The 26,961-nt window shown below is 47.0% G+C and overlaps 1 protein-coding gene across 4 annotated transcripts in view; it reads left to right on the top strand.

Moving 5' to 3' along the window:
- Positions 1–13,871: 13,871 nt before the first annotated feature.
- The window catches only part of CD47 (CD47 molecule), a 61,020-nt gene continuing 47,930 nt past the window's right edge, over positions 13,872–26,961 (top strand). The window contains exons 1-4 of one of the 4 annotated variants that reach the window (XM_066622412.1): positions 13,872–14,384; positions 16,399–16,451; positions 19,349–19,699; positions 22,118–22,144. In XM_066622412.1, the coding sequence (XP_066478509.1) occupies positions 19,462–19,699; positions 22,118–22,144 (265 nt within the window). In that variant the 5' untranslated portion in view covers positions 13,872–14,384; positions 16,399–16,451; positions 19,349–19,461. The remainder of the gene's footprint in view (positions 14,385–16,398; positions 16,452–19,348; positions 19,700–22,117; positions 22,145–26,961) is intronic. The other 3 variants (XM_066622409.1, XM_066622410.1, XM_066622411.1) reach the window with 3 other exon arrangements.

The following is a 26,961-nucleotide window of genomic DNA, read 5'->3' as shown; positions in this document are numbered from 1 at the left end:
AAAGAGGGGGCAGGATGTCACCAGTTCTGGGAAGTAATTGCAGGAAAGGACTATATCTCAAGCATGATATGAGGGCTTTCTGAAGGCATCTGATTGGCCGTTGTGGTACTGGGCGTGCAATAAGGAGGCGGCAGGAGCGGGCAGGAGCGGGCAGGAGGTCTGGTCTAGAGGGTAGAGCCTCCATTTGCCTGAAGATTAACATCCACAAGGTCGGCAGTTCGAGGCCACCGGCACCGTGCGACCTTGAAGCAGCTGGCAAGCTGCAGCTGAGCTGTTCCATCTGCTCGGAGCGTGGGAGGATGGAGGCCAGAATGTTAAACCAGATCGGAGTGTAACATCTTGAATGTGGTGGTTCTTGAAAGAGAGAACCTTCTTTCAATTTGTAAAAATCCCTGTGTGGATTTAATAAGCCTGCCTGTGTAAACCGCCTTGAATAAAGTCTTGAATAAAGACCAAGAAAGGCGGTATATAAATACTGTATATTATTATTATATTATTATTATAAGACACATGTAACATGCTCACACGGGGGAAATCTATAGTTCGTGCACAAGGCCCAAGTGCAGTGGCTCATGCACAAGCCAACAGAATGGCATGAAATCCATAAGGATAGAGCTTGATCAAAGAATTAGCCGGTGTGTACTTGTCTCTGTGTGTGTGATTGTCTCTGAGGCTATAAAAGAGTCTCACTGGCAAGATTTCTTGTCTGCTTCACTGTTCTGTGTGTTCTATCTCCATAAAGCTGCAGCTTGCTGGTATTTTGAGTCTGAGCATATTTCCTCCCACCCAGACAAGTGTGATCTGACTGTCTCCTGCTCTCAGAAGTTGGTCAGCTCCTCCCTGCCCCCCCCCCCGGGCCCATTCTTAACAGTATGCAGTTGCACTCAAGGGAAGGGTCACAGGAAGAAGGGAAAGGGCTAAAAGAAGGTGACAGTGGTTTGCTACTACTCCTGGGTGCCAGCTGGCACAGTGGTACTTGGGTAGTGGAGAGAATAGGGGTGATTAATTTAGCCCCAGTGGGTCATGGTGGTTCCCATGAACAACAGCAGCATGAACAGGGAACAGATGGATAGCATGAGGGTTTGTAACCTTGCCTTTTTTTATATAATAGTCCCATAGGGAAGCACAAAGGTGGGGTGAACTCACCAAGGATTTCTTTTGTGCTTTATGACCCTTGACAGTCTGTCCCTGCCTTGCTTGAAATGGGTGCCTCTCTGGTTCCTTGGGTGCCTGCAGAGGTTCCTTGGAAGACCTATGCCTTAATTATCAGATCACTCTTGCGTGAGTTTACAATGAAATTGGGGAAGGAAGCCAAGGCTGCTGAAGGCACCATTTTTTGTGTCTGCTAACTTTGAAGTCACACAGCTCCCAGGATTGGCTTGTTTACAAGTTTAAATCTGCTGACAGTTCAGGGTGTGGTTAGTCATGGAATTCCCCAGAAATAGAAAAACAAAAATCTCAGCAAGCCAGCTGTTGGGGGGGGGGGGAGGTTGCTCTGAAAACAGTGGCATCACTAGGATTCGCGTCATCCAGTGCAGGAGGCCTGCGCGTCACCCCATGCAGTGGGCGGGGCAACACCCCAGATGGTGGGTGTGGTGATGTACCATCTCTCCGTCCCCACTGGTTTTCTGGCAGTACCTTTTGATAGAACACAGATATTTCAATGTGGTTTGTTTCATTGCATTCTGCATGAAATTACACATTGATTGATGTATAACATGATGGTATTATTCCTCCAAATTCTGATTTTAGTGATTTTGAAAACTTGTGGAGTCACACACACACACACACACCCTGTGTCAACTAACTAACATCTTATTGCAGCAGTTCTCATACTTTCAGCACTGGGACCCACTTTTTAGAATGACAAGCTGTCCAGGACCCATTAAAAGTGATGTCATGGCCAGAAGTGACATCATCAAGCAAATTAAAATAAATAATTATAAACAGTTAAATTGAAATAAAAGAAATAATTAAATAAGGGGGAGCCAGTCCTGTTCCATCAAGTGAGGTTTCTCTGTAGTCTGCCTGCAATACCCCCCCCCCTCAAGAATCAGTGAGATCTTCAGTCCTCCCAGTGCCCAGTTGAAAGTCCTTCTATTTCAAGCACATCAATACAAAGACCCACCTGGCTTTACAAGTCTGAGAGCCCAATCCTATGCCTGTCTACTCAGAAGTAAGTCCCATTAGAGTCAATGGGGCTTACTCCCAGGAAAGTGGGGATAGGAGTGCAACCTCAGAGCCCAAGCCTATGCATGTCTACTCAGAAGCAAGTCCCATTAGAGTCAGTTGGGCTTACTCCCAGGAAAGTGTGGGTAGGATTGGGCTGTGAAGAAAACTTTGCAAGTACAAAATAGAAAACTTTCCCCTTACCAGTTCAAGCCTCTTTGTTGGTCCTTTCTAGTGGGGGGAGGCTGCCTTCTGGGGCTTTTGTTGCACTCCAGTCCCATCAGATCGGGACCCTTCTGGTGTCCTCACATTCCCCTTTGCCTGGCCTGACCACCAGCCAAGGCATGTCTGCCTATTCGTGAGTAAACACTACGTGAAGCTGTTTCACTTCCCATAGGTCTCCATACACTCGCAGCAGGGGGGGAGGGACCTCCTCAGGTGTTTTGGGGGGCTGCACTCATTGGATCAGGACCATTCTGACGTCCTTGGAGTTCTCTCAGCCTGCCCTTTCCGACGGACTAAGGCAAGTGCACCTACTTGCGAGTAAATGCAGCCACGTGGTTTCACTTGCTTTCCATAGGGCTGAATAGGGACCTCCTTCTCGGGTGTTTTTTGGGGACTGCATTGACTGGATCAGGACCATTCTGGTGTCTTTGGATTCCTCAGCCAGCCCTTTCTGACAGACTATGGCACTTACACCTACTCGCAAGTAAATGCGCACTATGGCTCACTTTCACTTTCCATAGGGCTCCATGCATTTTTTCCTTCCAGTTTTTTGGCCATAACTTTTGAAGGAATGGAGCTATCTCAACGGGTTTTTCCATTGTGTTCCATTGGTCATTCCGCATCCAATGGTGTATGGCACGATGCAGTAGCTCGTATTTGTATTGTATTGTATTTTGTATTGGCAACCTTCAGTCTCGAAAGACTATGGTAGCTCGTAAAGGCGCGATTTTAGCACGTCACCCTCCCAGGGCGTGTCGCCCGGTGCAGCCCACACCCCCCACACCCTCCTAGCAACACCACTGTCTGCAAAACCAAAGTGTGGTCTTTTTCCAAAAGGCCTGTGGGACCTGATGTTTCCTTGCCATTATCCCAAATACGATGCTACAAGATTGGTGTATAGGAGACTTATTTTACAGACAACACCAGGCTGGTTGAGAAAGAAAAAAATATATACTGAATTTATTGCAATGTTGGGTAGAGCCCTAATGGTATCTGACAACTAAATCTAGGAAGCAGGAAGTTCTTATAGAGTAAAGGAACAAAGGGGAGTAACAGAAAGCACCTCTGTCAATCATAAAACCATAAACACCTCTTCTGGTTCTGAAAATATTCAGTGTCATGTCTGTACAATCTCAACAGTCCTTCAAGGAAAAAAACACAGTGTGAATTGTGGCACCCTGACCTCTCTGATAAAACCCTTTGGCATGTATTCTACACTCCTGAGCAGGAGAATTGGAGATAAGGCCCTTCCTGTTCATCTAGCAATATTTCAGGGCTATGTGATTCTTGCATGGAGACAGAATGGCTGATCTTATAGAGGCAAAGATGGAAATGTACGTACCAATATACAAGACACATACACTTGATAAAAGCAAAAATCAGAAATTCTCCTTCACTGGTCTGAGTCATCCTCTTCTGGCATGCACTGAACACCAGTGTTTCCTCTAGGGAGCGGCTTCTGTGGTTGTGTGGCTGCGCAGAATAGTCTCCAGATGCTTGTTGATGACATCATAGGTCATCACTAGACTTCCCAGAGAGCGGCCTTCCAAGTCATGCCTCCATGCGGCTTAGAGGGAGCATCGCCCAGCACCATGTTCACATATAAACAAAACTGTACCAGGAAACAATCTTGGTAAGCAGGATGCTGCAGTGGCAGTGCTGGGGAGTTGGGGGGACAAATGCCCTGGGGGGCCAAGCCTGTGGCACCTGTGGGGGCAACACTACTGCCAGTATGCCTGTTGTGCCACTGCTGCTGCCTCTGCCTGCCCTCAGGAACCCTTCTGAGGGCCAGGAAGGCCCTGCGCTGCAACCATGTGCACTGTGAAAGCCTTCTGAGGCCTCCAGAGGGCCGTTAAGCAGTAGAAAACCAGAAGCACTGCTTAATGGCCCTCTGGAGGCCTCAGAAGGCTTTTGGAGGACCTGTGGATGCCAAGCGAGGCTCTGTAACAGAGGAAAGTTTCTGCTTCGAGGGGGTGGCATTTTGTGGTCCTGTGCCCCAAGTGGCACTGGGATGCTGTAGCTTTGGTTTGGTCCAGCAGGCCTCTTTTTGGGGTGTTGTGTTCTTAACAGCAGTTGAAATCCTCAGTTATGTCTCAACCCATATTTTGAAAAACCCAGAACTTGCTTTTGGAATTCAGCTGCTGAAATGTATTGAAAGAAAACTACTAATCTGGTATTCCAGTCCTGCTTGTAGGAAGTAATCTATGGATGACAGATTACTTTCAACTTCACACACACACACACACACACACACACACACACACACACACACACACACACACCCCAAGCCACAGTGACTGACACTTTCTTGCTGAACACAGTTCAATTGTACTTGATGTCATCCATCAATCACTGGAGCTTGTGAAGTGTCCAGCCTGCTGAAGGCCTGCCCGTAGGTGGTTTTATGATATGAAAGCATTGATCAATGCACCTGTGATTCCTTTGGCCACATGATTGTCCATTTCTGTTCTCTTCCCTGCTTTTCCATAGTTTGAACAAGTTGTACTGAGAAGTGTGCACCACAGAGGACATATTTGAAAGGAGGAAAGTCCCATCTTCTTTCTCTTTGTGAATCCCCCCCTCCCCGGCCTTTGGCATTTCTTCTCCTTCCTGTATGATGCCATTCTCTTGTGAGCCTGGAGGCAGGATCTGTTCTTTCAAAATTCAACCACTGTACATGCCTAGTTCTTGGGGGAGGGGACTTAATAATAATAAATGCAAATAATAATAATAATAAATAAATAATAATAAATAATAAATGCTATGATCTTCTTCCCTTAGAAACTTGTCACATTCATCCTATGAAAACTCATTGGTGGCAAATTCTCAAGGCAGCCCCACCAACAAGCAGAGAAAATTGGGTAAAAATATCACATCCAGGGTAGGAGAAGCTACTGGTTGCCTGCCTCTTGCTCTATTCACACCTCACCACAGGCAACGTTCACTAGATATGAGGGAGAAAGGACATAGAGCGTGTTGCCCCAACCCCCTTCCTGCTGCAAGTTGAGATAGATATCTGAAAGACAGGAATCTCTGTGCATGCAGGAATGCCTGCATAGGCTGCCCTCTTAAGTCCAATTCCGGTGTTTCCTCTCCAGAGGAGAGGGCACACAGGAGGGCTGTCTGAAGAGCTCATGCAACAGCCAAGTTTCCATTTCAAGGAGCCCATTGTAGGGTTCCATTCATGGGGAGATATTCTCCCTGTGTTCAGCATTTGCCTCTGCAGACAAATGCTGGATTGCGGAAAGTGGGGCTGTGGCACAAGCAGCATGTCATTGGCAGAGGACTATTGCACACACTTTTGAGAAAACCTCTCATCAGTTCTAGGCTTGGCCTTTAGATATCCAGCTCAAAACATGCAGGTCAGGATATGAGGCTGGCAACTGGGCTGATGTGTGTGTGTGTGAGGGGGGGGCGGTGAGGCCAGCAGTTACAATTCCCCCTCCCCTTACATGAAGGACTGTTCTTCATTTCCCCCATTCCTCCTTTTGTCTCAGCAACCTATTTGCTGAAGGAGTTGGGAAAGGGGGAACAGGAAAAGGGCAATATACAGCCTGGCTGATGACCTAATTCTCTACCAGTTTACAGGAGCATGGCTGCATGCTATGGTGGGGGAGGCTACCAGACAGCCTGGGGGAAGCAAGAAGAAATATTTTTACTTTCTTCCCAATAGGCCACCAGCAGGTCTTTTTCAGACCTATGCTGGCTATTTAGCTAGTAGAGTAAGTCCAAGGAGTCTCAGGAGGGCCAGGAAAGGGGGATAGGATCCTGACATGTGTGACTGCTGCCAAGATCTTTGCCCTTCTGTCCCTGAACTGCCCTTGCTCTGATCCTCCACTGATCCTCTCCCAAACCATCTACTGCCAGTGAAGCCTGGGTGGGCCATTAATGTGCATGTAGGGTCTCTAGCCATCCCACAGTGTACAACAATGACAGTATGCTTTTTACAATGCCATAAGAGGACTTACAGCAGCGGAACGTGAGGCCCTCCATCTGATTGAGCCATTACACTGGACTCAGAGTCTCTTATTTCCTCCATCAGACACTGCAGAAATCAGGAAAAGGGGTTACGTGGACTGCACATAATATGCACTGCTGTGATTTGTTTGGAGAGAACTTTTGTTAAAAATGAAAAGCACAGTGCAGTTACTGAAGCTGCAATTGGAGGTGGAAATCTGGTGTAGCTGGCTTATTAACCTTTTCCCTTTGCTGTTTTTCTGTGGAAAATGCCCCCCCCCCGTTGCTTTTTTACTTTTGCAGGGAAAAACAGATAAGTATCCATATCTTTTCCCCAGAGTCCACAAAAGCTGCAGTGGATAAGGAAGAAGTCCCCCAAAAAATAGACAGAGGGGGAAGACTTAAAAAGGTTTTCCCTTCCACAAGTCATTTCAAATGGCAGCCATAGTGGCTCCATCCTTTAAAAAAAAAAAATTCCTGCAAAGAATCACAGAACTGCATAGAACACACACTTCAACCCAGGTTAGTAATTCATAAACTAGGGTGTGTGTGTGTGTGGCATGGGATGACTAACTTTTCACATCCTGTCCTCAGGTCATGTTCTCCAAGTTTCCACCTCCTGCTTGCCTGAGATATCATGGGTGAACCTTTAAAAAAGTTGCTCCTTCAGTTCATAAGGGGCAGTTAACACTTACATACATAAACACAATTAAAATAAAATTACCTCTGGAAAATATTCAAACAAGAGGCAATAAAAAAGAATCAAACATCACAAATGCTGAAACAACAAAAAGAACTCAGGCTGCAATCCTATACACACTTACCTGGAAGTAACTCAGTAAGACTTACTTCTGAGTAGACTTGCATAGGATTGCACTGTCAGACAAGAACAGATCACTCACTTAACTCAAAGGCTGTCTGAAATGGTATCATTTTAATCTAGTGCCTGAATCTTAACAATGGGAAAGCCAATTAAACCTTCCATGGAAAGTGAATTCTGCAGATGAACACATTGCATTAAATGCATTATTAGAGCTTTCATTCCCCTTCCCCAAGTTAAATAGCAGCCATGTTGTGGAGAATCAGGGCACATGGGGAGAGAGTAGTTAAATCATAATAGCTTCCCTTAGGCTAACTGGTCTTGTGGGAATGTTAGATTGTGAGCCCTTTTCGAACAGAACCCCATTTATTTATTTAGGTAGCAATCCTATCTACATGTACCTGGGAATAAGCCCCTTGACTATAATGAGAGACATGCATAGGATTGGGCTCTTAGTCATGCTATCCAAACTGCTTTATTTGAGCAAACCACTTTTAAAATGTGATAAACATTAATATTAATTTTAATATTAATAATAGTGGTTTCAAAGGGATTTAAATAACCCCCATCTGCTGTGGTCCCAATCCTGAACCCCCTGTCCAAGGCTACTATTTAGGAATTTAAAAAAACACACAACCAAAGTATACTCTTGAACTATTCCCATGACACGTGTGGTTGGTCCTCTGGTAGTGTGATACACAGAGATCTGAGAACAGAGATCTGCACAGAGATCTGCGGTAAAAGTTACACTTTTACTGCAACTGGTGCTCAGGCATGTCAGTAAAAACAAAAACTAAACAACCCTTTCCTCCAAAAAGACCCTCAGTTTTTTGCGAACAGTTGCAAACAAGGAAGGGAAACAGGAAGCCCTTTGTTAAAGAGGCCCTTTTCAGTTGTTTTCAGTTTTGGGTGCCAGTCTCCTAAGGCTGATTTTGCTGGCCTAACTGGGAAGACCCTTCCCAGTCTATCCCACAGGCATTGGCTTTCACCCCCCCCCCCAATTTGGAAGTACTGCAGCAGGCAGGCAAAGGAGATGGTAGTAACCCCTGAAAGTGCCTTAGAACCAGTGCTGTAGCTAGAGGGGGTGTAAAGTACCAAGTTTTGCAGGGAGCTTCATTGGGACTGGCATTGGGGTCCATCTCTCCCCCCCCCAAGTTGAAAGTACTGCAGCAGGCAGTCAAAGGAGATGGCAGTAGGCCCTGAAAGAGCCTCAGAACCAGTGGCGTAGCTAGAGGGGTGCAAAACACCAAGTTTTGAAGGGAGCCTCACCAAAGCGTGCAAGTGGCCCTTCCCCCTCCCCTTGGGGGCCATTCCGGGCGGGGGGGGGAAGGGAAACGCTTCCGTTTTGCTCCCACCACCCGGAATGGCTCGGAAGTGGAGGAGGAAGGACCGCTTGCAGGCGGTGGTGAGGCTCTCTGCAAAACTTGGCGCTTTGCCCCCCCTTCTGGCTACGCCACCGCTCAGAACAGCCAGGCAGCTCGCCTCGAATGATATCAGCAGACATGAATCAGGGCTGCTGCTGCCGCCGATGCCAGCTCGCCTGGCGGATTTACAGCTGTCCCCCGCGCGCCCACCCGCCACCCACCCTTGCAGCGGAGCAGCCGCTCTGCTCAGCTCAGCTCAGCTCAGCAGCGATCCCTTCGGAGGGAGGCAGCGCCAGCCGTTGTGTGCCTCTCTGGCGGTGCGTACGTGCCGCTCTGGCGTGTGGGTGTGCGAGTCAGCAGGGAGTGGGTGAGCTGCCTTGGCAGCCGAGCCACCGCGGGTGGGTGTCGTTCTGCAGCTGCTGCGCCTCCCTGGGCAGCACCGGGAAGGCCCGGAGGCTGGCACCGCCCCCTGCACGTACCGTGGGGCGCGGCAACCCGGACTGTGCCCGTCCAGTCGTCACTGCAAGGGACTTCCCCCCCACCTCCCCTTCCCTGTTCTTTTGCAGCTTCCCTGCGTTCCTGCTGGCTACAGGCGAGCGTCTTTGACCCCAATCCTATCCTTGTCTACTCAGAAGTAAGCCCCTTCAGTGCCTTCAGGGGGACTTACACTCAGGAAAGTGCGCATAGGATCGCAGGAAGCGTGCATCGGATTGCAACCTTTGACTCCTGCCACCCAGGCTGGCTGGATAGAGCCAGCCAGCCCTCCCCCTTCCAGGCTCCTGCCCTTTTGACAGCCAGCTGGCTCGCATTGCTGTAGGGGGAAACCCTGATCAGCGAAAGATCTCCCAATGCTGCCTGACTTCTCAGGCAGAAAACAGGATTAGTCCAGGGTCAGGGGGCAACGAAGCATCCACCAAGGATGGAGCGATCCCTGGCCCACCCCCTCCCCAAAAACCGTCTATATATCTTAACCACCCCCTGTCCAAAAAACGTTCTCTTCTACCTGGTTTAATCTGAGCTAGCCATAGGGCACAATCCTAATCAGAAGTCCTATTTTGTTCAATGGGGCTTACTCTCAGGAAAGTGTGGTTAGGATTGCAGCCTCTGCCACAGAATTAGTTTGATGTCAGGACACAACCCTGGAAGACCAGAGACCTTTGGAGCATGGGGCAGCATCCCTGGGACATGACAAGGATTTCAACTTCTACTTAGGGCCCAATCCTATCCAGCTTTCCAACGCCAATGCATCCTTCGGGGGACAGGAAAGTCTCCTCTAGGTAAGGGAAATATTCCCTTATCTAGGGGCTGCTTTGCAGATGCACCAGCACTGGAAATTTGGATAGGATTCAGCCCTTAGTCTTTTTATTCCTTGCATTCATATCCCACTTTTCTCCAGCATGGAATTCAAGAACTGTGTACAGGCAGACACTTATCCAAGCACTGACCAGACCCAGATCTGTTAGGCTTCAGCAAGATGCCCTCAGACTATGTCCTAGGCTTCATGCCTTTGCATCTGCTATCTTTATCTTTACTCATGTTACCACTGTCAGTGACATCACTGGGGGTGTGGGCCACACCAAGTGATGTGCACAAAGGGGGTAACACCACTACGGGCCAAAATTTTGAAAAGCTTGCTATTTTCAAATAATAGCATCATGTTGTATATCATTCAATGCATAATTTTATGCAGAATGCAACGAAACAAACCGTGTTTAAATAACTCTATTCTATCAAAAGTTATAGCCAAAAAAAACCCAGCAGGGGCAGAGCTATGGTGCATCATCACACCCAATGCCCAGGGCGTCACACTGCTCACTGCATGGGAGGAAGTTCATCATGGAGCTGACATGCTGGTTTCCCCACACTGGGTGATGCAAACCTTGACGCTACTGACCAATGTACTTCCCATATCACATTCTATGAATCATTTGCCTTTGTTCACTTGGGGGAGGAGCCAAGTTACAATCACTAGCAAAACTTTATTTATTTTGCAGATGTTCCCAGCAAATGTTGCAGGGCAACATCAATTTGGAATCATGCTTCAACCCGGTATAGTCAAAATACTGACATCACCATCTTGGGGGTGGGGGGGGGAGAGGCATTTTTTTAATTAATTAAAAGAACAGTTGCCTGTTTTCACACAAAGCACTTTACAGTAAATAGCAATTTAAGAAAAAAGCCAAGCTGCAGTAAGGACAGTAAATAACATTTCTTTAAACTTAAAAGCAGAAGAGATCAATAACATTTCAGCAAAACAATATAAGGAAAGCAAGGCTGTTCCACAACAACAAAATTATATAAGCCATTAGCTACTACTAACAAGCTCAGGGCCCAATCCTATCCAACTTTTGAGCTCTGATGTAGCCACAATGCAGCCCATGGTAAGGGAACACATGTTGCCATGCTTTGAGGAAGCGGCAGTGGCTGCCCCTCCACCACAGGATGCAGTGCACACACCCCTGGCACAACTGCACCAGCACTGGAAAACTGGATAGGACTGGGCCCTCAGTAAGCTGAAGGAAAGCTTCAACTGGTTTCTTGAATGGTAAGAGTGTTGGTGTCTCTCTTAGGGCTACATTCGTTTTATGTTTAAGCCATTTCTGCCCAGCATTGCAATACAGGGACCAAATGTGTGGGCCAGGCAAAAATGGGTTAAACCCCACTTTCCCCCTCTCCAATTGTTACATGTCACCTATGTCATTTGTTCCCAGGTTCCACAGCTCAGGGGCACCAACTGGCACTTGCTAATATCAATTGCTGGTATCTCCAAGTGGGGCAGATAAAAATCCCTGTTTGAAACCTTGGAGAGCTGCTGCCAATCTTTGTTGAGAATACTGACCAAGTTGGACTGAAGATCTGACTCAGTGTAAGGCAGCTTCCCTGTGTTCCTATGCTCAGGTTGCCACAACTGATCAATTCATCTGTTAGCTCCTAGTTGTCATACTTCATTCATTTCATCCCCTGTGCATCCTCCAATATTTACCACTGCCAGGCAAGATTTGGTGACCCAGGATTTGGTGTCATATGCAGTTTAGGAGATGATTGGAGGTGACCTTGGGAGTAAAGGGATATTTTTCCCCTTGCCCAGAGTAAAGACCCAGCCACCCCATGGGCCTTCTTGGATCTGTGCCAGCAATTTAGCTGGCGCATATCCAAGAAACCCATGTGCAACTGTCCGGCCCAATAGTGGGGTTTAGGTTATGGCAGAGAAGGGCTCCTCCAACACTGCCCCTTCCCAGTCCTGATCCTCCCCCGTTCTGCATTCCCCCTGCCCAGAAATGCCCCATCCCCACCTCCAAAACGCCCTCCCACCACTTTCTCCTTACCCCCATGCTGGTGCACACTTTCCTGTGCCAGATAGTAGATGGCTCCAATTTGCACTGGCCCAACCAGCTCCTGAGTGTGCAGCGGTTAAGATTTTGCCATGTTCTAAGTATGTACAAGAAACGCAGTTCTTGAGATGTCACCGACCATTATGCACTGTACTGCCAAATGTGTAGGGCCAGATCTGAGAAAACCTCATGACTGTCATGGAGACAATGAATTCCTGAGATCAAGTAGTCCTGGCCAGTAGCATAGCTAGAGGGAGAGCAAAACCATAAGTACTGCAGGCACCACAATGGGCCATGTAAGTGGCCCATCCCACTTGCCATTGGTGCCTTTCTGGGCAGTGACAGCAACTGGAAGTCTGAACTCCAGCATGTTGCTGTCACTGCCCAGAATGGCTCTGATAGCGAGTGGGAGAGGGGTGGCTTACACTATGCGTTGCAGCACCTGCAGTACGTGCTGTTTTGCGCCCTCTAGCTATGTTACTGGCCCTGACACAGTTACTGAAAGCCCCAGGGTACAGAGTCTGGGGTTTGGTCACACCTCAGCTAGCTCAGACAGGAAGGCAGTGGGACAGATGGTACACCAAAAGTAACAGCAGATGAAATATTTTATTCAGGGAGCTGGAAAGATGGTAGAACCAGTGATCTGCTTTGCTAAGGCTTTGGTTCTCCTGCATCAGTGGACACAATTAAGAAAGTGTGACTTCACCCATTTCATCCATTCAGGTTTTTGAAACAAGCACATATTGATCAAAAGGATAGATTACTGAATTCATTGTGCATTGTAAATTTATTTAATTTGCGTATAATGTTAGGGCAGCAACATGTTGGGTGTTTTGGGGGGAAAAAATGTCCTGGACTGGTTAGGTTTTGTCATGGAATGCGATTCAGCATTGGAGCTTCTGTGAGTGAGAGCCGTCTTGAAATGGCTGTGTGTCTTCATCATGACGATGATAAGAATATATATATATGTGTACACACACAATTTTCTTCAGCCCCATACTTTTGAAGATACTGTATATTTGTTATACAAACATCACAACATTTCCAGATGATGAAAAAAGATGCCCTAATCTCAATTATTCTAAATTCAGTTAGGTTTGATGCTCTCCAAAAAGATTTGCATTTGAATTTAAACATCAAGTCGTAAATTCAGTCCAAGATTTCAAAGGCACTATTTATGAGAATTGTACAGAAGATAATGGAACCACAAGGAAACAGCAGGCAGGTCTGAGGGGAGTCAGGACCCAATCTTATCCAATTTTCCAGTCCTGGTGCAGTTGTGCCAGTGGGGTGTGTGCTGCACCGTACTGTGGAGGGGCAGTCACCTGAGCCTCAAGGTATGGGGACATACCTTGGCATTCTAGGTATGTGCTCCCTTACCACCTGGCTGCATTGTGGCTACACCAGAGCTGCAAAGCTGAACAGGATCGGGCTCTCAAGCGACAATATTCCATCTCCTCTCCACGATAGCCCAATTCTAGGCATGCCTACTCAGAAGCAAGCCCCACGGAAGCTGCAACACTTACACACTTACCTGGGAGCAGATCCCACTGAACTTAATGGGAGTTACTCCTAAGTAGACATGCCTAGGCTTGGGCTGGGTGAGTTAAGTGGGGCTTACTCCCAGGAAAGCGTGCATAGGATTGCCCAGCGAGCGGGCTGCTGAGGATTTCCGCAGGCGCGTAAAGATGCTCTAACGCGTGACTCTCGCACAACTTTTTCGGTCCTCCCCAAGGCTGGAGCTGCTTCTCTTCGGGGCATCCCCCGTGAAGCTGGCGAGGGAAGGGCGTCGTCGCGTGGCCCCGATCCAGCGCTCCGTCCGCGGGCTGCACCCCCCCCCCCCAAAGCGCACGGGCGCCGCTTGCTCCCCCGCCTCTGCCTCCAGGAGCGCCCGCTTTCCGCATGACGCAGGAGTCCTCCTCGCTCCGCTCTGCTCTGCTGCTTGCGCAACACCTGCAGGTCTGCGCGGGAGAGGCTGCGCTGGGTGCCCCCCGGGGGTGCGCGGAGTGTTCCAGGCGCGTCCCGCGACCCCTGCCAGGTGCGGGAGGAGAGAGCAGCGCCAGCACCGCCTCCCTCCCCCGTTCTAGAGCTCCCGCACCGTCCGTTGGCTGGAAGAACCTCTTCCGCAGCAGCAGGAGGAGGAGGAGGAGGCGGCGGCGGCGGCTGCGCTCTCGCCACGCCGCCCCGGGACGGGAGCGCCCAAAGCTGGACTCCCCCGCGACGCCCTCCGCTCCGCTCCCGAGGCGCAGAGCGAAAGCGCAGGGGGGTGGCTCGGCCCCGCCCCGCTCGGCTCCGCTCGCTGCGGCTGGAGGGAGCAGCGGAAGCTCGTCAGGCTGCGGGTTGGGCGGCTCCAGGTCCTCGCTCCGGCTCTGTCGCCTCCCCCCTCCCCCCGCCATCCCTCGGCGCCTTCAAGGAGCAGCAGCAGCAGCGCGCGGTGGAGAACGGGCTCCCCCACCCCTGGGCCGGACATGTGGGCGCTCGGAGTGTGTTGGGTCGTGCTGGGCACGCTGGGCGCCGGTGAGTTGCTTGCCTCTTTCTTGCCCCCTGGGCTGGGGCCCCTCTGGGCCCCTCTCCTCCCTCACGGTCTGGCCTGTCACCCTTCCTCTTCCCCTCTCTCCCTCCCCTCGCCAGAACGCGCGCCCTCGCGCTGCGCTCTCATCCCAGTGCCGGAGGTGACTAGCTGCGCAGCGCTCCCTCCCTCCCCTTCCCCCATCACCGGCGGCCTCTGGAGACTCCCCAGTGACCGGGTGGGGGGGGGGGAGTTGAGCGAGCAGCTGGCGGTGTGGCTGTTCCAAATGGGGAAGTCCAAGGGGGGTTGGTGGTGCGTCCCACCAAAGTGCGCAGTTGAACCAGGCAGGGCTGCTGCCTGCTTTGCGTTGCGTCTCTCCCCCCCGCTCCCTTCGAGCAGAGCGAACCCGTGTCGGCGGGGGGGGGAGGGAGGGGGCTGCGCTCCAGGATTGGTTAAGAGGCGGGCTGGGGGGACAAGCGGAGCAAGCTGCCGAGGCACTCTATGCGCCTCGCCTCCGAATGCCTGCTGCGCCGGCTTGGCAGGGGCAGGAGCTTGGCTTGTCTGGGGCTGCGAGGTGGGAGTTGGGCGCTGGCAGCCTGGCAGGGCCGTACCTCTCCCGAGGCGGGAGGCACTTCGGTGTGCGGCGCTCTGTGGCTCGCCCACGCGCTCCCAATGCTCTGGGGAGAAGCCGCGTGGCGGCTGCTGCGAGGGCCCGGCTCCGGTTGGCACAGAGCCGGCTGGCGTTCCGCGTTCTTGGCGACGGCTGCTGCTGCTGCCCTTGAAGGAACCCTCCCCAGCGACGATGACAGTTCCTCACCCGCCTCTCTCTCTCGCTCCCTGCCGGGCTCTTAAAAATACCTACATGAACTTTGCGGCACGTGTGCGCTGCATCTTCCCACTCTGGCAGCGCCATTAGTCCAGCATGGGACCAGGAAGGCTTGGGAATGCCACGCGTGGGGTGCCTGCAGCGGAATGAGCCCCACTGGCCCTGCGGTTGCCCCCTTCAGGCATGTGCAGGGACCAGGGTTGCCCTCAAGCCCTTGCCCGGTATGGATCGCTCAGCCCCGGTACCCAGGTGTACAAATACTTTCTTGGAGGTTGACTTGTCAGGGACCTGCGTCTGTTTGCATTGATGGTTTCCTGTTGCCGAGTTACTCTGTTGTCTTGAGTTACTTGAGTCTGTCAACACTTGCCACCACTGACAGCCAAGAAGCAGGTTTCATAAATTATATCTGACACCTAGTGCAGTGGTTCCCAAACTGTGGGTCCGTGGCCAACCGGTGGGTCCCAGCCCAATTTTTGGTGGGTCATGGTGGCTTAGTGGGTTAAACTGCTGAGTTGATGAGCCTGTTGACTTCAAGGATGGCAGTTGAAATCCACACAGTGGGGTGAGCTTGTCCTAGCTCCTGTCAACCTAGCAGTTCAAAAGCATGTAAAAATGCGAATAGATAAATAGGTACCACCTTCGTGGGAAGGTAATGGCGCTCTGTACACTTAGGTGTTTAGTCACGACAGCCACATGACCACGGAAACTGTCTACGGACAACACTGGCTCTTCAGCTTAGAAACAGAGATGAGCATCGCCCCTAGTGTCAGAAACAACTAGGCTTAATGCCAGGGGAACCTTTACCTTTGAACTGATATATTAGAGCAGTGATTTTCAACCTTTTTCATCTCAGGACACACTGACAAGGTGCTGAAACTGGCAAGGCACACCATCAGCTTTTTGAGAATTGACAGGGCACACTGTGCTGCTGGTGGGGGCTAACATCCCCCAATGGCTCTAATAATAATAATTGACCCCCAAATTCCTGCAGCACACCTGCAGGCCATTTGCAGCACATCAGTGTGCCAAAGTACACTGGTTGAAAATCGCAGGACTAGTCAATGACTAGACTAGACAATTAGACTGTGTGCACCAAGGTTAAACAATTTGCTACTTGGAGGGGAAGCACTGTGGCCAAATAATCTTTATAGCCACTGAGTTTTGTGTGGCTGATAAAGCTTTTTTTTTTTTTTCAGTGGGTCCCAATACTAAAAGTTTTGGGCATTTGGCCAGGAAAAAAAGGTAAAAGGTAAGGTCTAGTACCAATACTTATGAAACATTAACTTTACTAGAACACAAAAGCTACTTTATTCCTTCAGCAGGATTGATGATTATGCTAATGACAAAACCAAATTACTTATATATGAAACAATGAAATAATTTTTTAAAAATAATTATGAGTTATTTGTTTGTATAACTATGACAATGCTAGGTGATATGGCTATAAATAAGACTGATTCTTTGAATAGTTCTTATCCATGTCTTTTTTTTCTCCTGAATGCCAGGGTCTGCCTTATTGCTACTTCAGTAAAAAAAAAAAAAAAGTATTGGTAGAAATAAAGTGAAGCAAATGATTTTTTTAAAAAATCCAGTTTTAAAAAGCGGTTATGCTAAGTAGGACACAGACCAGTTCTTCAAGGATGAGCTTCAATTTTTTTTTTAACCATCATCTGCATGATCAAAATGCCCCTGGTTAGCGCAGTGGTCTCTTCCTTTGTGCTCTTGCTAACAAATGGCACTACAATGGATTTTTTTTTTAAAAGATAATCTGACACTCACATCTGGCACTCAATAAGTGAGTGCCAGATCACACATATTACTCACATAGTTGTACTCTGGTTTCATGGAGTATTTGACTACTCAATGGATTGGCATGCTATCTCTACTATCAGCCTTTCAACTTTTGGAAGAATGCTGGCACTCTAGGGTTTGGTTTTGTGAATAATGTATTGGATGGCAATCCTATCCACACTTTTCTGCAAGTAAGTCTCATCAACCATGATGGGACTTCCTTCTAAAACAGGCATAGGATTGGGCTCTTAGGGCCCAACCCAATCCAATTTTCCAGTGCTGGTGTAGTTGTGCCAGTGGGGTGTGCACTGTATCCTGTGGTGGAGGGGCAGTCACTGGGACCTTCTCAAGGTATGGGAACATGTGTTCCCTTACCATGAGGTTGCATTGTGGCTACACCGGAGTTGGAAAGTTGAATAGGATTGGGCCCTTAATCTCTACAGAAAAAGCAAATGTGAGCTTCCTTGTATAGATAATCGGAATCAGGTTTTTTCTTCTTCACAAAAAATATATATTTCTAGACTCTGAAAACACTGTTCTTCAGATGGTAGATACCTTCAAGTTATGTTGTGTTCTTATGAATATATGTTTGCAACCCTATCATCTCTGGTGGTATATAAATATTTTAAATAATTTAATAAGCTCTCTGAAGCAAGGCTGGTGTAATGGCTACCCCTCTGAATCAGTTGTTAACCAAAACTTCTATGGGTTGGAAGTTATCAGATGGCTCTAGGCAAGCCACTCCTTCTGAACCTTGGTTTCACAATTTCCCTGTGGGGATAATAATGCCAACCTTACACATTTGTTGTAAGAACACTATCAAGAAGATAATATGAAGCTCTTTGCACCACACAATGTTACACAAATCCTGCATACTAATACTCCTATGATGCAGCATGAACAAAGATTCAGGTATCTATTCTAATGACCAAGAAGTAGTTTTTAGGAGCTTCCAAGTGCTTTTAGTTAAGGAGGTTCCCAAAATAGCATCTTTCAATTAAACCAAAGTTCCTATTATTTGGCCAGAAGAGAGAAAAGGTAATTATTTTCAGAATGTTCAGTTCCAGGGAATTTAAGCATTATGAGACCAGAGAGGGCCTGTGACAGAATTAGAGATCTCTGCCTTGCTGGTTTTTAGGAGTTGGTCTAATCCACTGTGGAGCTCTTAAGGATCGGGCTGCCTGTCTTCTGAAGTTGAGGAAGTTCAATAAAGCCTTCCTGTTGCTAATAAAACTTCTGAAATTTAAACCTCAAAAATATACTAGCATCACAAAAAATGGGACAGGAAGCTTTTATATGCTTTCTTGCTGTAAAGCAATTATGTTTCCAACCTGGAAATTTTAAATGTTCTTATTTAGATCTCACCTCTCCCCACCCTTAACATGCTCAAGAATGAGTGCCGGCTAAAGTTCTCAAAACAATTTCAACAAGTCATTAAAAATGATCGTTACAGGCTGGTTTTGGTTCCTCCTTGTGCTGTTGTCACCTGATCTTCTTCTTTGGTGGCCGGCGATGGCATCATAAATAAAATTTGAAGGTTTCACTGGTTCAACGCATGAAGCACTATTAATCAAAGAGTACTCTTAAATGGTCCTTGTGAAACTTGTGCAGGACTATTCATGCACTAGAACAGTGGTTCTTGACCTGGGGTATGTGTACCCCAGGGATACTTGCCAGGCCCTTTAGGAGTACTTGAAAAAGATTTGAATAATGGTGGAAAAAAACATTCTGTATTAGAATACCTTGCAGGGCTGGCAATGCAGTGGCAGATAGCTGACTGCAAAAGCCCCACAGCTAGTTTTGGTAATCAATTTGTGCATAATCAGATACTGATCAGTAGCTGAAAATGTATAAATTTGAAATAATGGCAACGATATTGATTACAAACAAACATTTTACTAAGATGAGGGGTACAATTTATGGAAATGGGTTGTCAAGGGTTACGCAACCTAAGAAAGGGTTTGGAACCACTGCACTAGTATGTGCCTTTACCTGTTACAGTATCAAAAATTTGAAACATTTAAGCAGATTTTCCTTGTTTACAAATTTAAACCAGAGGTGGACCGGGGGGGGGGGGGGAGGTCAGATGCCCCTGGGTGCTGCATCCGCACAGCTTTCCAGACTGCAGGAAGCCTTGTGAGGTTCTGACGCGGTCTTAAGCAATACTTGCAGTTTCCTGGAAGCCTCAGAATGCTTTTCCAGTCAGTCCCAACAATGCGTGAGGCTCCATAGCAATAGGTAAGCGGGAAGAGGGTGTGGGGGAGGCGGCATTGTGAATCTTTGCTCCAGGGAACATAGCAGGGCAGTTCCATTACTGGTTTAATGATTTAATGATTTTTTCTTTTCTTTTTTCAGGTTCTGCCCAGTTGTTGTTTCTTCCGGACAATTCTGTGACAATAGGACCTTGCAATGAAAGTGTCACCCTACCATGCGTTGTAACTAATCTAAAACTGAACAGAACTAAAGCCATGTTTGTGAAGTGGAGACTAGAAGGAAAGGAATTTTTTGCTTTTGATGGATTTGATGGTCAAGTTGTCAAAAATGCGACTTTTCAGAGCGCCAAATTACTGAATGAACCAAAGCTACCCAAAGGCGTTGCTTCACTCGTTCTATCCAGAAGTGAGGCAGTCGAAGGAAACTACACGTGTGAAGTCGTAGAATCAAACAGAGAAGGAGAACATATTGTTGAACTTAAGCATTCAAACGGTAAGTTATTTGTCTTATTTTCCTGTGCCGGGTATTGGAGCCACTGCTTTTCAGTTCTTATCTATAAATGTTCTGGAACGTTGAGTTCACTGTGACATTTCCCAGGGTTAACAATTTTGGCTTGACTCAGTAGCCAGTTCTAACTTGTACTTGTGAACAAGAGTTCACTCCCTCTAAGTCCTCTGTGCTTGCCAGAGGGCATGAACTTCTCCCTCGCCTGTGTGTGTGTGAGAAGGGTGAGGGCTTGTTGTGCTGGGGTTTGGAACATGCTGAAGCTGAGCGAGACTTTCATATTTCTGCCTGCTTCAAAGCTCAGTACAGTGCAATAAAACTGTCCCATGCTTTTTCTTTGTGCCTGAGGGAGCAGGAGGCCTCATGCTGTGGCGTGCTTTGGAAGAAGCAGAAGTTTCTGCCTACTCCAGAGCACAGGAAAATAGAAAATGTCCTCCAAGTTCTCTGTAATTGGTAAAGATCACTTCTGTGTTGCTGGGTGCCCTGCCTTATCAGGAGGCAGGAGCATTTGTCATTTTCAGGTGAACTGGTGGAGATCTTCAGGTAATCATGTTTGCAAATAACACTAGAGTATTCACAATAGTAAAATCCCAGGCAAATCACGAAGAGCTGGGAAAGGATAATTTGAAATTCAATGAATGGGCAATGAAATGTAAAATTAGATTTAGCATAAATTTGAGAATGGAAAGCAGTGTACATTGGGCAGAAATATTAACAAAAAATACACTGATGGTCTGTATGCTAAATCAGGGGTCTCCAAGCTTTTCAGCTCATTTAGCTTAACATGGTGCTGCGGGCCAAATGTGGCCTGCAGGCTGGGTTTGGAGACCCCTGTGCGAAATCATATCCTATCTACTTGATCTTAGATCATGGGAGAGAGTTTGCTAAAAATGTGTGTGTGTGTGTGTGTGTGCGCTGTGTGGAACAATTAGGAACTGATTCAGAGATAAAACCGCTTTATCATACTTTAGCTGCAGACCCGAACTTCTGAAATTTGAAACTTTTCTCTCAGAGATGCCCTCACAAAAACATGGTGTAGAAGATTGCACCTGTAGAAAGTTGCTTTCTGGTTTTGATTGCAGTCTTACCCTGAGCCACGGGATGGTGCTAAACCTACTGAGAGCAATCTTTCCTTCTATCTCTCAGCCAGATGGTGGTACCATGAAACTTTCAAAATTTTGGATTAAAAAAAAAGGCAGCTGCAACTTGCAAGGCTCAATAGAAGGAGTTAGATTGCTTTCTTGTGTGATGGTGTGTGAATGCGTTACTTCCTGTAATAGATAGTAATCTGCTTTTGAGAACTGATAGTCTCTCTGTTTTGGAGGTAGAACAGTTCACAAAAAATAGCTGAAGACATTTTGTTGTTGTTACTAAATGTTCTCATTCATCTTTCCAAAAGCTCTTCCAAATAATGCATTATCTCAGGATTGGCCCAAGCAGAAGACATGCCTGTAGTGCCCAAACTTTCCACCTCCTTTTTTCTTTTGCTTCTGGGCAGGTGTGCATGCATCCCTCACCAGTGCCACCTAGTCTGCCTGCCTACCTACCAGCACTTCTTCAAAACAGGTTAGGTGGGAGAAGCCTGAAAACTGCTTTCACTTGTCCTTGTGGAGGACATGTTACGTCAGTATTTATATTAAACTGTTAACCATTTGGAAACCTTGGTTGCATTTGGTTACATTTGGAAACCTTGGAAACAGTAACTTAGTATCTGCCAGGGGAAAAAATCATGCATAATCTACAGAAATACATAGTGACCTACATGGTTTTGTTAGGGAGGGAGTATTTTTTTAATGGCAAGATTTTTGTGTCTTACTGAATTTGTCTCCCTCATCTTTACCTCGTACCCCCACCACTTTGAGAATACAAAGGAGCCATAAACTGGTAAGAATAAGAAATGACACTGTGAAAGAAACCTAGGTTCAGATGCAGGGAGACACTCAGACATCTACTTTAGATTGTGGGTGGTTTTTAAAGTTTGAAATGTACAGAAAGGAGCACTCCCCATCTATCAGAGTTTGAAGTGTACAGAAAGGAGCACTCCCTTCTATCAGAGTCTGAAGTTTGAAATGTACAGAAAGTTTAAAATGTACAGAAAGGAGCACTCCCCATCTATCAGAGGAGACTCTGATAGATGGGAAGAGGAAAGAGAATGTTCCTGTTCTGCTGCTTATTCTCCCCATTTTACTTTTTAAAAAAATGAAAGAAAGAGAAACTGAAGGTGATGGAGAAGACAGGCTTATGCAGCAGAATTCTGGCCTTAAGCTGAACCATGTCTATCTCGGTTTTCTGAGCATTATACTGAACTGCTCAAAGCTTCAAGTTAAAAACCTTTGGAATAACAGAACAAAATATCCCTTTAAATTTGCTAGATATAGATTTAATCATGTTCCCCTTTCATTACAGGATCTTGTGGGCCACCTGTTGCCGTAGGTATGTGTTAAAGGTCATTTTCCCTGTTTCCCTGTTTCTAAAAAGAAGCTGTTAGTGTAAGGTAATCCTGATGAGGTAATCCTGAGCTTTCGAAGGGATGGTGTGATGGAAAGGTTAGAGAATGAACAAAACCAGGACCATAGTAACAATATATTTTACTAAATTATGAATTTAATTATTTATCAGTACAGTCCTGTGCCCAGGTTGCACTGGTGTCACTGCTGTATTGACACAATGTCTGTCACACCCTTGTGTGCCCTTTCATCCCAAAGGGGAAGGGAGAAACAAGAGTCCAAACAACTTCACAGTGGCAAAGTCCCCCCAGCGACTCTGTCAGCATCCACGGAAGTTCCAGTACCACCTACTGGTCATGGGGCAGTGGCCCCAACAATGGCCCCAGGTTGAGCAGACATGCAAAGAGCCAGTTGCCACAACCTACCCAGCCTCAATGCTGACCTCCAAAGAAGTATCACCAGGGTGAACCAAGCGGAAGGCTTTGGCAGGCACAGGTCCAACAATGAATGGGCAGTGTTGGGTCATTGTCCCCCACCCATAAGAACTCAGCTATGAGTAATATAGACCCTCCTCTCAACCATGGGGAGACATCCATGACACCGCATACACTACAAAGATGCCACAGAGTCTCACCCTGCAGGCAGCAAGAGCAGAGCACTGCTAGGAATCCCGACACCTAGTGTTGAAGTCTCCTTTTCCCACTTATACAAGCACACCTTTCCAAGAAATATCTCTTTGAATGCAGCAGACCAAGGGGAGGAAGATAGCTCCCAAGAGAGTGGCAGCCATGCAAAATAAACACACATGACAAGTATTTGGAAGAGTTTTACCTGTTGAAAGAAACCCATTTGCCAGGGAAGGGACTGGGATGAGCCCCAAAGGCAATCTCAGCAGTGCTCAACGAAGCCACACTGCTGCTGTGGATGCCCATGCTGGGAGCCAGGCAAGTCCAGTTCAAGCCCACTCAAGGGACTTGCCAGAACAAAGAAAACATTCATTTTCTGTATGACTGGCCAGAAACACGCGGTATGGGCAAAAGAGGAGATAGTGGCCATACTGGCCAGTTCACCAAGCTGCTCTGGGAGACTCGTTCATAATTGGAGGAGCGCTATATGGACCAAACGCTGGGCTTACATATGACACAGAGTGCCTATTGCAGCAGTACACACACACACACACACACACACACAGATACACAGGTGTGTGCCTGTTGCATCATTGCTGGCAGCTGCTGCACAGTAACGCTGGTGTAGTTGGCATTATGCTACCTCCCCCCCTTTCCCAACTGTCTTGTCTTGTGCATAATGGTAGCAGCGAGGTCCCTCCCCTCTCCCTGCAGATTCCCACCTTGCCTGCCAGCTGCCTTCCTTGCCTGCCTGCCAGCTGCCTTGAGAACAGCTGAAGCAAGATGGGAAGGGGATCCTTGTCTGTCATCAGTGTGACAACAAGTGTGATCTAGTCAAAGTTCCACAGTCTCAGAAATGGAGCAGCATCTGATGAAACAGAAACGCACAACCAGGGTTCCAACTTTCTCATCCCAGCAGGGCTATTATGCCTTTTGAAAATTATTGGTGAATAGAAGAGTAGGAGGTGTCAATGAAATCTAGTTATACCTGTTACTTTGCTGGTTGTTGCGGAGTTTGAAAAGTGGCTGATACTTCTCAGGAACAAGTAGGTCAGCCACCCCACAGAGGAACTGCTGGGATCGCATTGTGTGGTGCTGCCAGGCCTGATACTGCGTTCCTGTGTGGTCTGAGAAAAATATATGGCGTCAGTGTGTTGCAGCATGGGATTCTATGCCCTTGGTTGCTTACCTGTGTGGGGTGCATTGTTCTTGCTCCCCCTGTTGGAGTTGAGGTTCCGCTTGAGTGTAGAGTGCTCCTGGGCACAGTACTTGCTCTAAGAAGTCTGAGAAGTCCAGTGTTAAAGTATCTTGTTGAGGGTGGCGTGCTGTTTGTGCAAAGCGTTCATTCTGCATAGTTCCCTTTGCAACAGTTCTCATGCGTACGTTCTAAGTAAGTGTGTATGACATGAGGCCATAGAGGTTTAGCTACGTGTCCTTGAGGTCTCAACTTCCTGGCTGGGATTTTAGCCTGGAGTCAGTGTATTGTTATTGTCTGCAGAGTGTAGACTATATCCTATGCTCTGTTGCAGGAAAGTGGATCAGATGGCATGAGAATTTGATATTAGCTTTTCCCCTCCCCATAGTTTCTTATGTATTTTTCAAGTCCTATTCCAGCTGTGATGTTGGTGTAGTGATCTGCTGCCATTGCCTGGATATAGGGATTAAGATATTTTGTGGACTCCTGTCCCACTAACGTCTCCACCCTTTGTTGTGGTTCACGCTAACTATCATTGTGCTGTTGTGGGAAGGATGTCAGTGTAGTGTTGCACTGGAGTTTTTGATAGTATGTCCATTCCCGTTTTTTCCTCTGATGCTTGATGGTTTTGCAAGTGCTGACAAAGAATGGCAAGGAGCACTGAAACTGAAAGTGCAGTCTTTGTGAAAATGATTTAAAGAACAAAATATTTAATTAAACTTCCAGTAATGGTGAAGGGGACCAAGAGCTGTAATATGGCATCAGCACCACTAACTTGCTGATGTTCCAAAATGCTTTAATATGTATATGCACACTTACATTGTTGGGATTAAATTCTGATCAAATGTGCCCAGGATTACACGCACTGTTAGTTATGTTGCTTCTGAAAAGTTATTTTTTTCTTCCTTGGAATCCAAAGATACACAAAGTTAGTCGCTTGCAGAAACTTGCTTAGGTAGCTTGCCAAAAATAGTCCAAGGCGTAGAGGCTCTGCTTTGATATAAATGCTGTTTAATGCGAAGACTGTTCCTCTGGAATAAACATTCCCAGGACCCTGTTCGTTGATGTTTAACTGTAGTGCTTTCAGAATGTGCAAAGTGCTTCATGCCTTCAAGAACTGAAGAAGAACCTTGTTGGATCAGGCCCAGGGCCCATCTAGTCCAGCCTCCTGTATCTCACAGCAGCCCCTCCAGATGCCTCAGGGAGCACACACAAGACCGCAAGATACTTGCATCTGGCTGCCACCTCCCTGCATCTAGCATTCCATTTACACTCACACACCCCAACCTTCTAAGGCAAACAAGCATTACTATCAGCATAGTACAAATAGGAAAGATGAAGCAGAGGCAGAGCGGGGGTGGGTTACCTTAGGCCGCCTATTGAGTTTGTGATGGAGGCAAGATTTGAACTGAAGACATTCCAATTTGCTGCTCAGTCTCTGAGCCACTGCATTGTCTCAGTACATGACTACTGTACAGAATTATTTGTTGCATTCCATTAAGAAATGGATAGAAGCATTTATATTTCTCATTTCTAGGAACATGAGCTCAGACCAGTGCATGTGACTCCACTCCCTCTTTTTTTTTTTTTTTTTTAAATCTCCATAATAATTCTGAGGGCTAAGAGGTAGTGGCCTGTGGTTACTTCATGGATGAATAAGGATGTGGAACCTGGTTTTTTTTTTTTGGGTGAGAGAAAGTACATGACATCAGCTCTCATAATTCTGCTTACTGTTGGGGTTGTTTTTTGCTTGCTTGGCTTTGTGTGTGTTTGCATGCATTTGTCATTTTGCCCAGAATGGGCTGAGACTGTCACATCCATTTTATTTAATTTGCTGCTAGACTAGACACACCTACCTATGAATAAACCCCACTGAATTCAGTGGTACTTGACCTTCTAGTAAAATTACATAGGACCGGGCAGTTAGATTATAAGCTTTCTTTATTTCCCATTACTTTCAGTAGGGGAATCTACCATAAATGCATCTTTTGGTGCCAAAGCAAAGAAAAATAATCAGAGTGGAGTCCAAAATTTGCACCGCTCAGCTCTGAGAACAGATACTTTGCTGCAGCTGGGGCAAGAATTTTGCTGTTAGGAAGTTTTTAATGGTGGAGAAGATGCAACCCTGTCTGAACACAACCACTCCTTCCACCTGAATCTTTAATAGGCATGCACTGAAAAAGCTGAAAAGGAAATAGACACCCTTTACCAGTCTTGGTTACATTTGTTATTTAAAAAAGGAACATAAAGACCTGTTGTCTCTGTGCAGTTGCAGAGGGCTGACCCATTGAAGAAACAAAGTTGAAGTTTTTCTAGTCAAGGGGATTTAAACCTAAAATTGCTTGGGGAAACACCACCTTGAACTCCTTTTGAGAGAGGTTAGAATAAAAATTTAATATGTTCCATTTTTTAAAAGAAAGGAATACTCATGTTCATTAGCCTGTCACTTGTTAAGTAGTTGCAAATTATGAGTGCATTGTTGAAAGATTTTTTTCCTTTTATAATATTCTTCAATAAAGTTGCAGAATTCTTTCTAGGGAGAAAAACTTTTATTGCACCAAACTTGATAACCACAGAATAACTCTGGGACGTAAGAGTTGGCTGAGAAATATCGACTTGCTGGCTAAGAATTTAAACTTCAGTCATCCAGATTATCTTGTAGCACCATGCCACACTGATGTGATTGGGTCTTGGCAGTTTGCCTAGCAACTTTGCATGTTTTAACAACTGTGAAGCAATGGGAAGCTGTTGCCTGTTTTCTCCGCATTATCAGTGTATTCCGAACCTGTGAGTTTTGAGTTTGCATTGGAGACTGGATTGATAGCTGAATCCTACCCTTCCTCTCCCTCCCCTGTGCAGCTGCACTGAAAAGGCTTGTGCTGCATCCTGTTGGGAAAGGCAATTTGGGAGTCTCCTGCTCACTAATGGGTCTCCTCGGATCTGCCCCAGCTCTTTTGCCGCTTACTCACCATTGTCATTGGG

Source organism: Tiliqua scincoides, chromosome 3 (assembly GCF_035046505.1).
Source record: "Tiliqua scincoides isolate rTilSci1 chromosome 3, rTilSci1.hap2, whole genome shotgun sequence".
NCBI lineage: Eukaryota > Metazoa > Chordata > Lepidosauria > Squamata > Scincidae > Tiliqua > Tiliqua scincoides.
The sequence above is the reverse complement of the archived record's forward strand: the minus strand, read 5'-3'. Positions and strand labels throughout refer to the sequence as shown.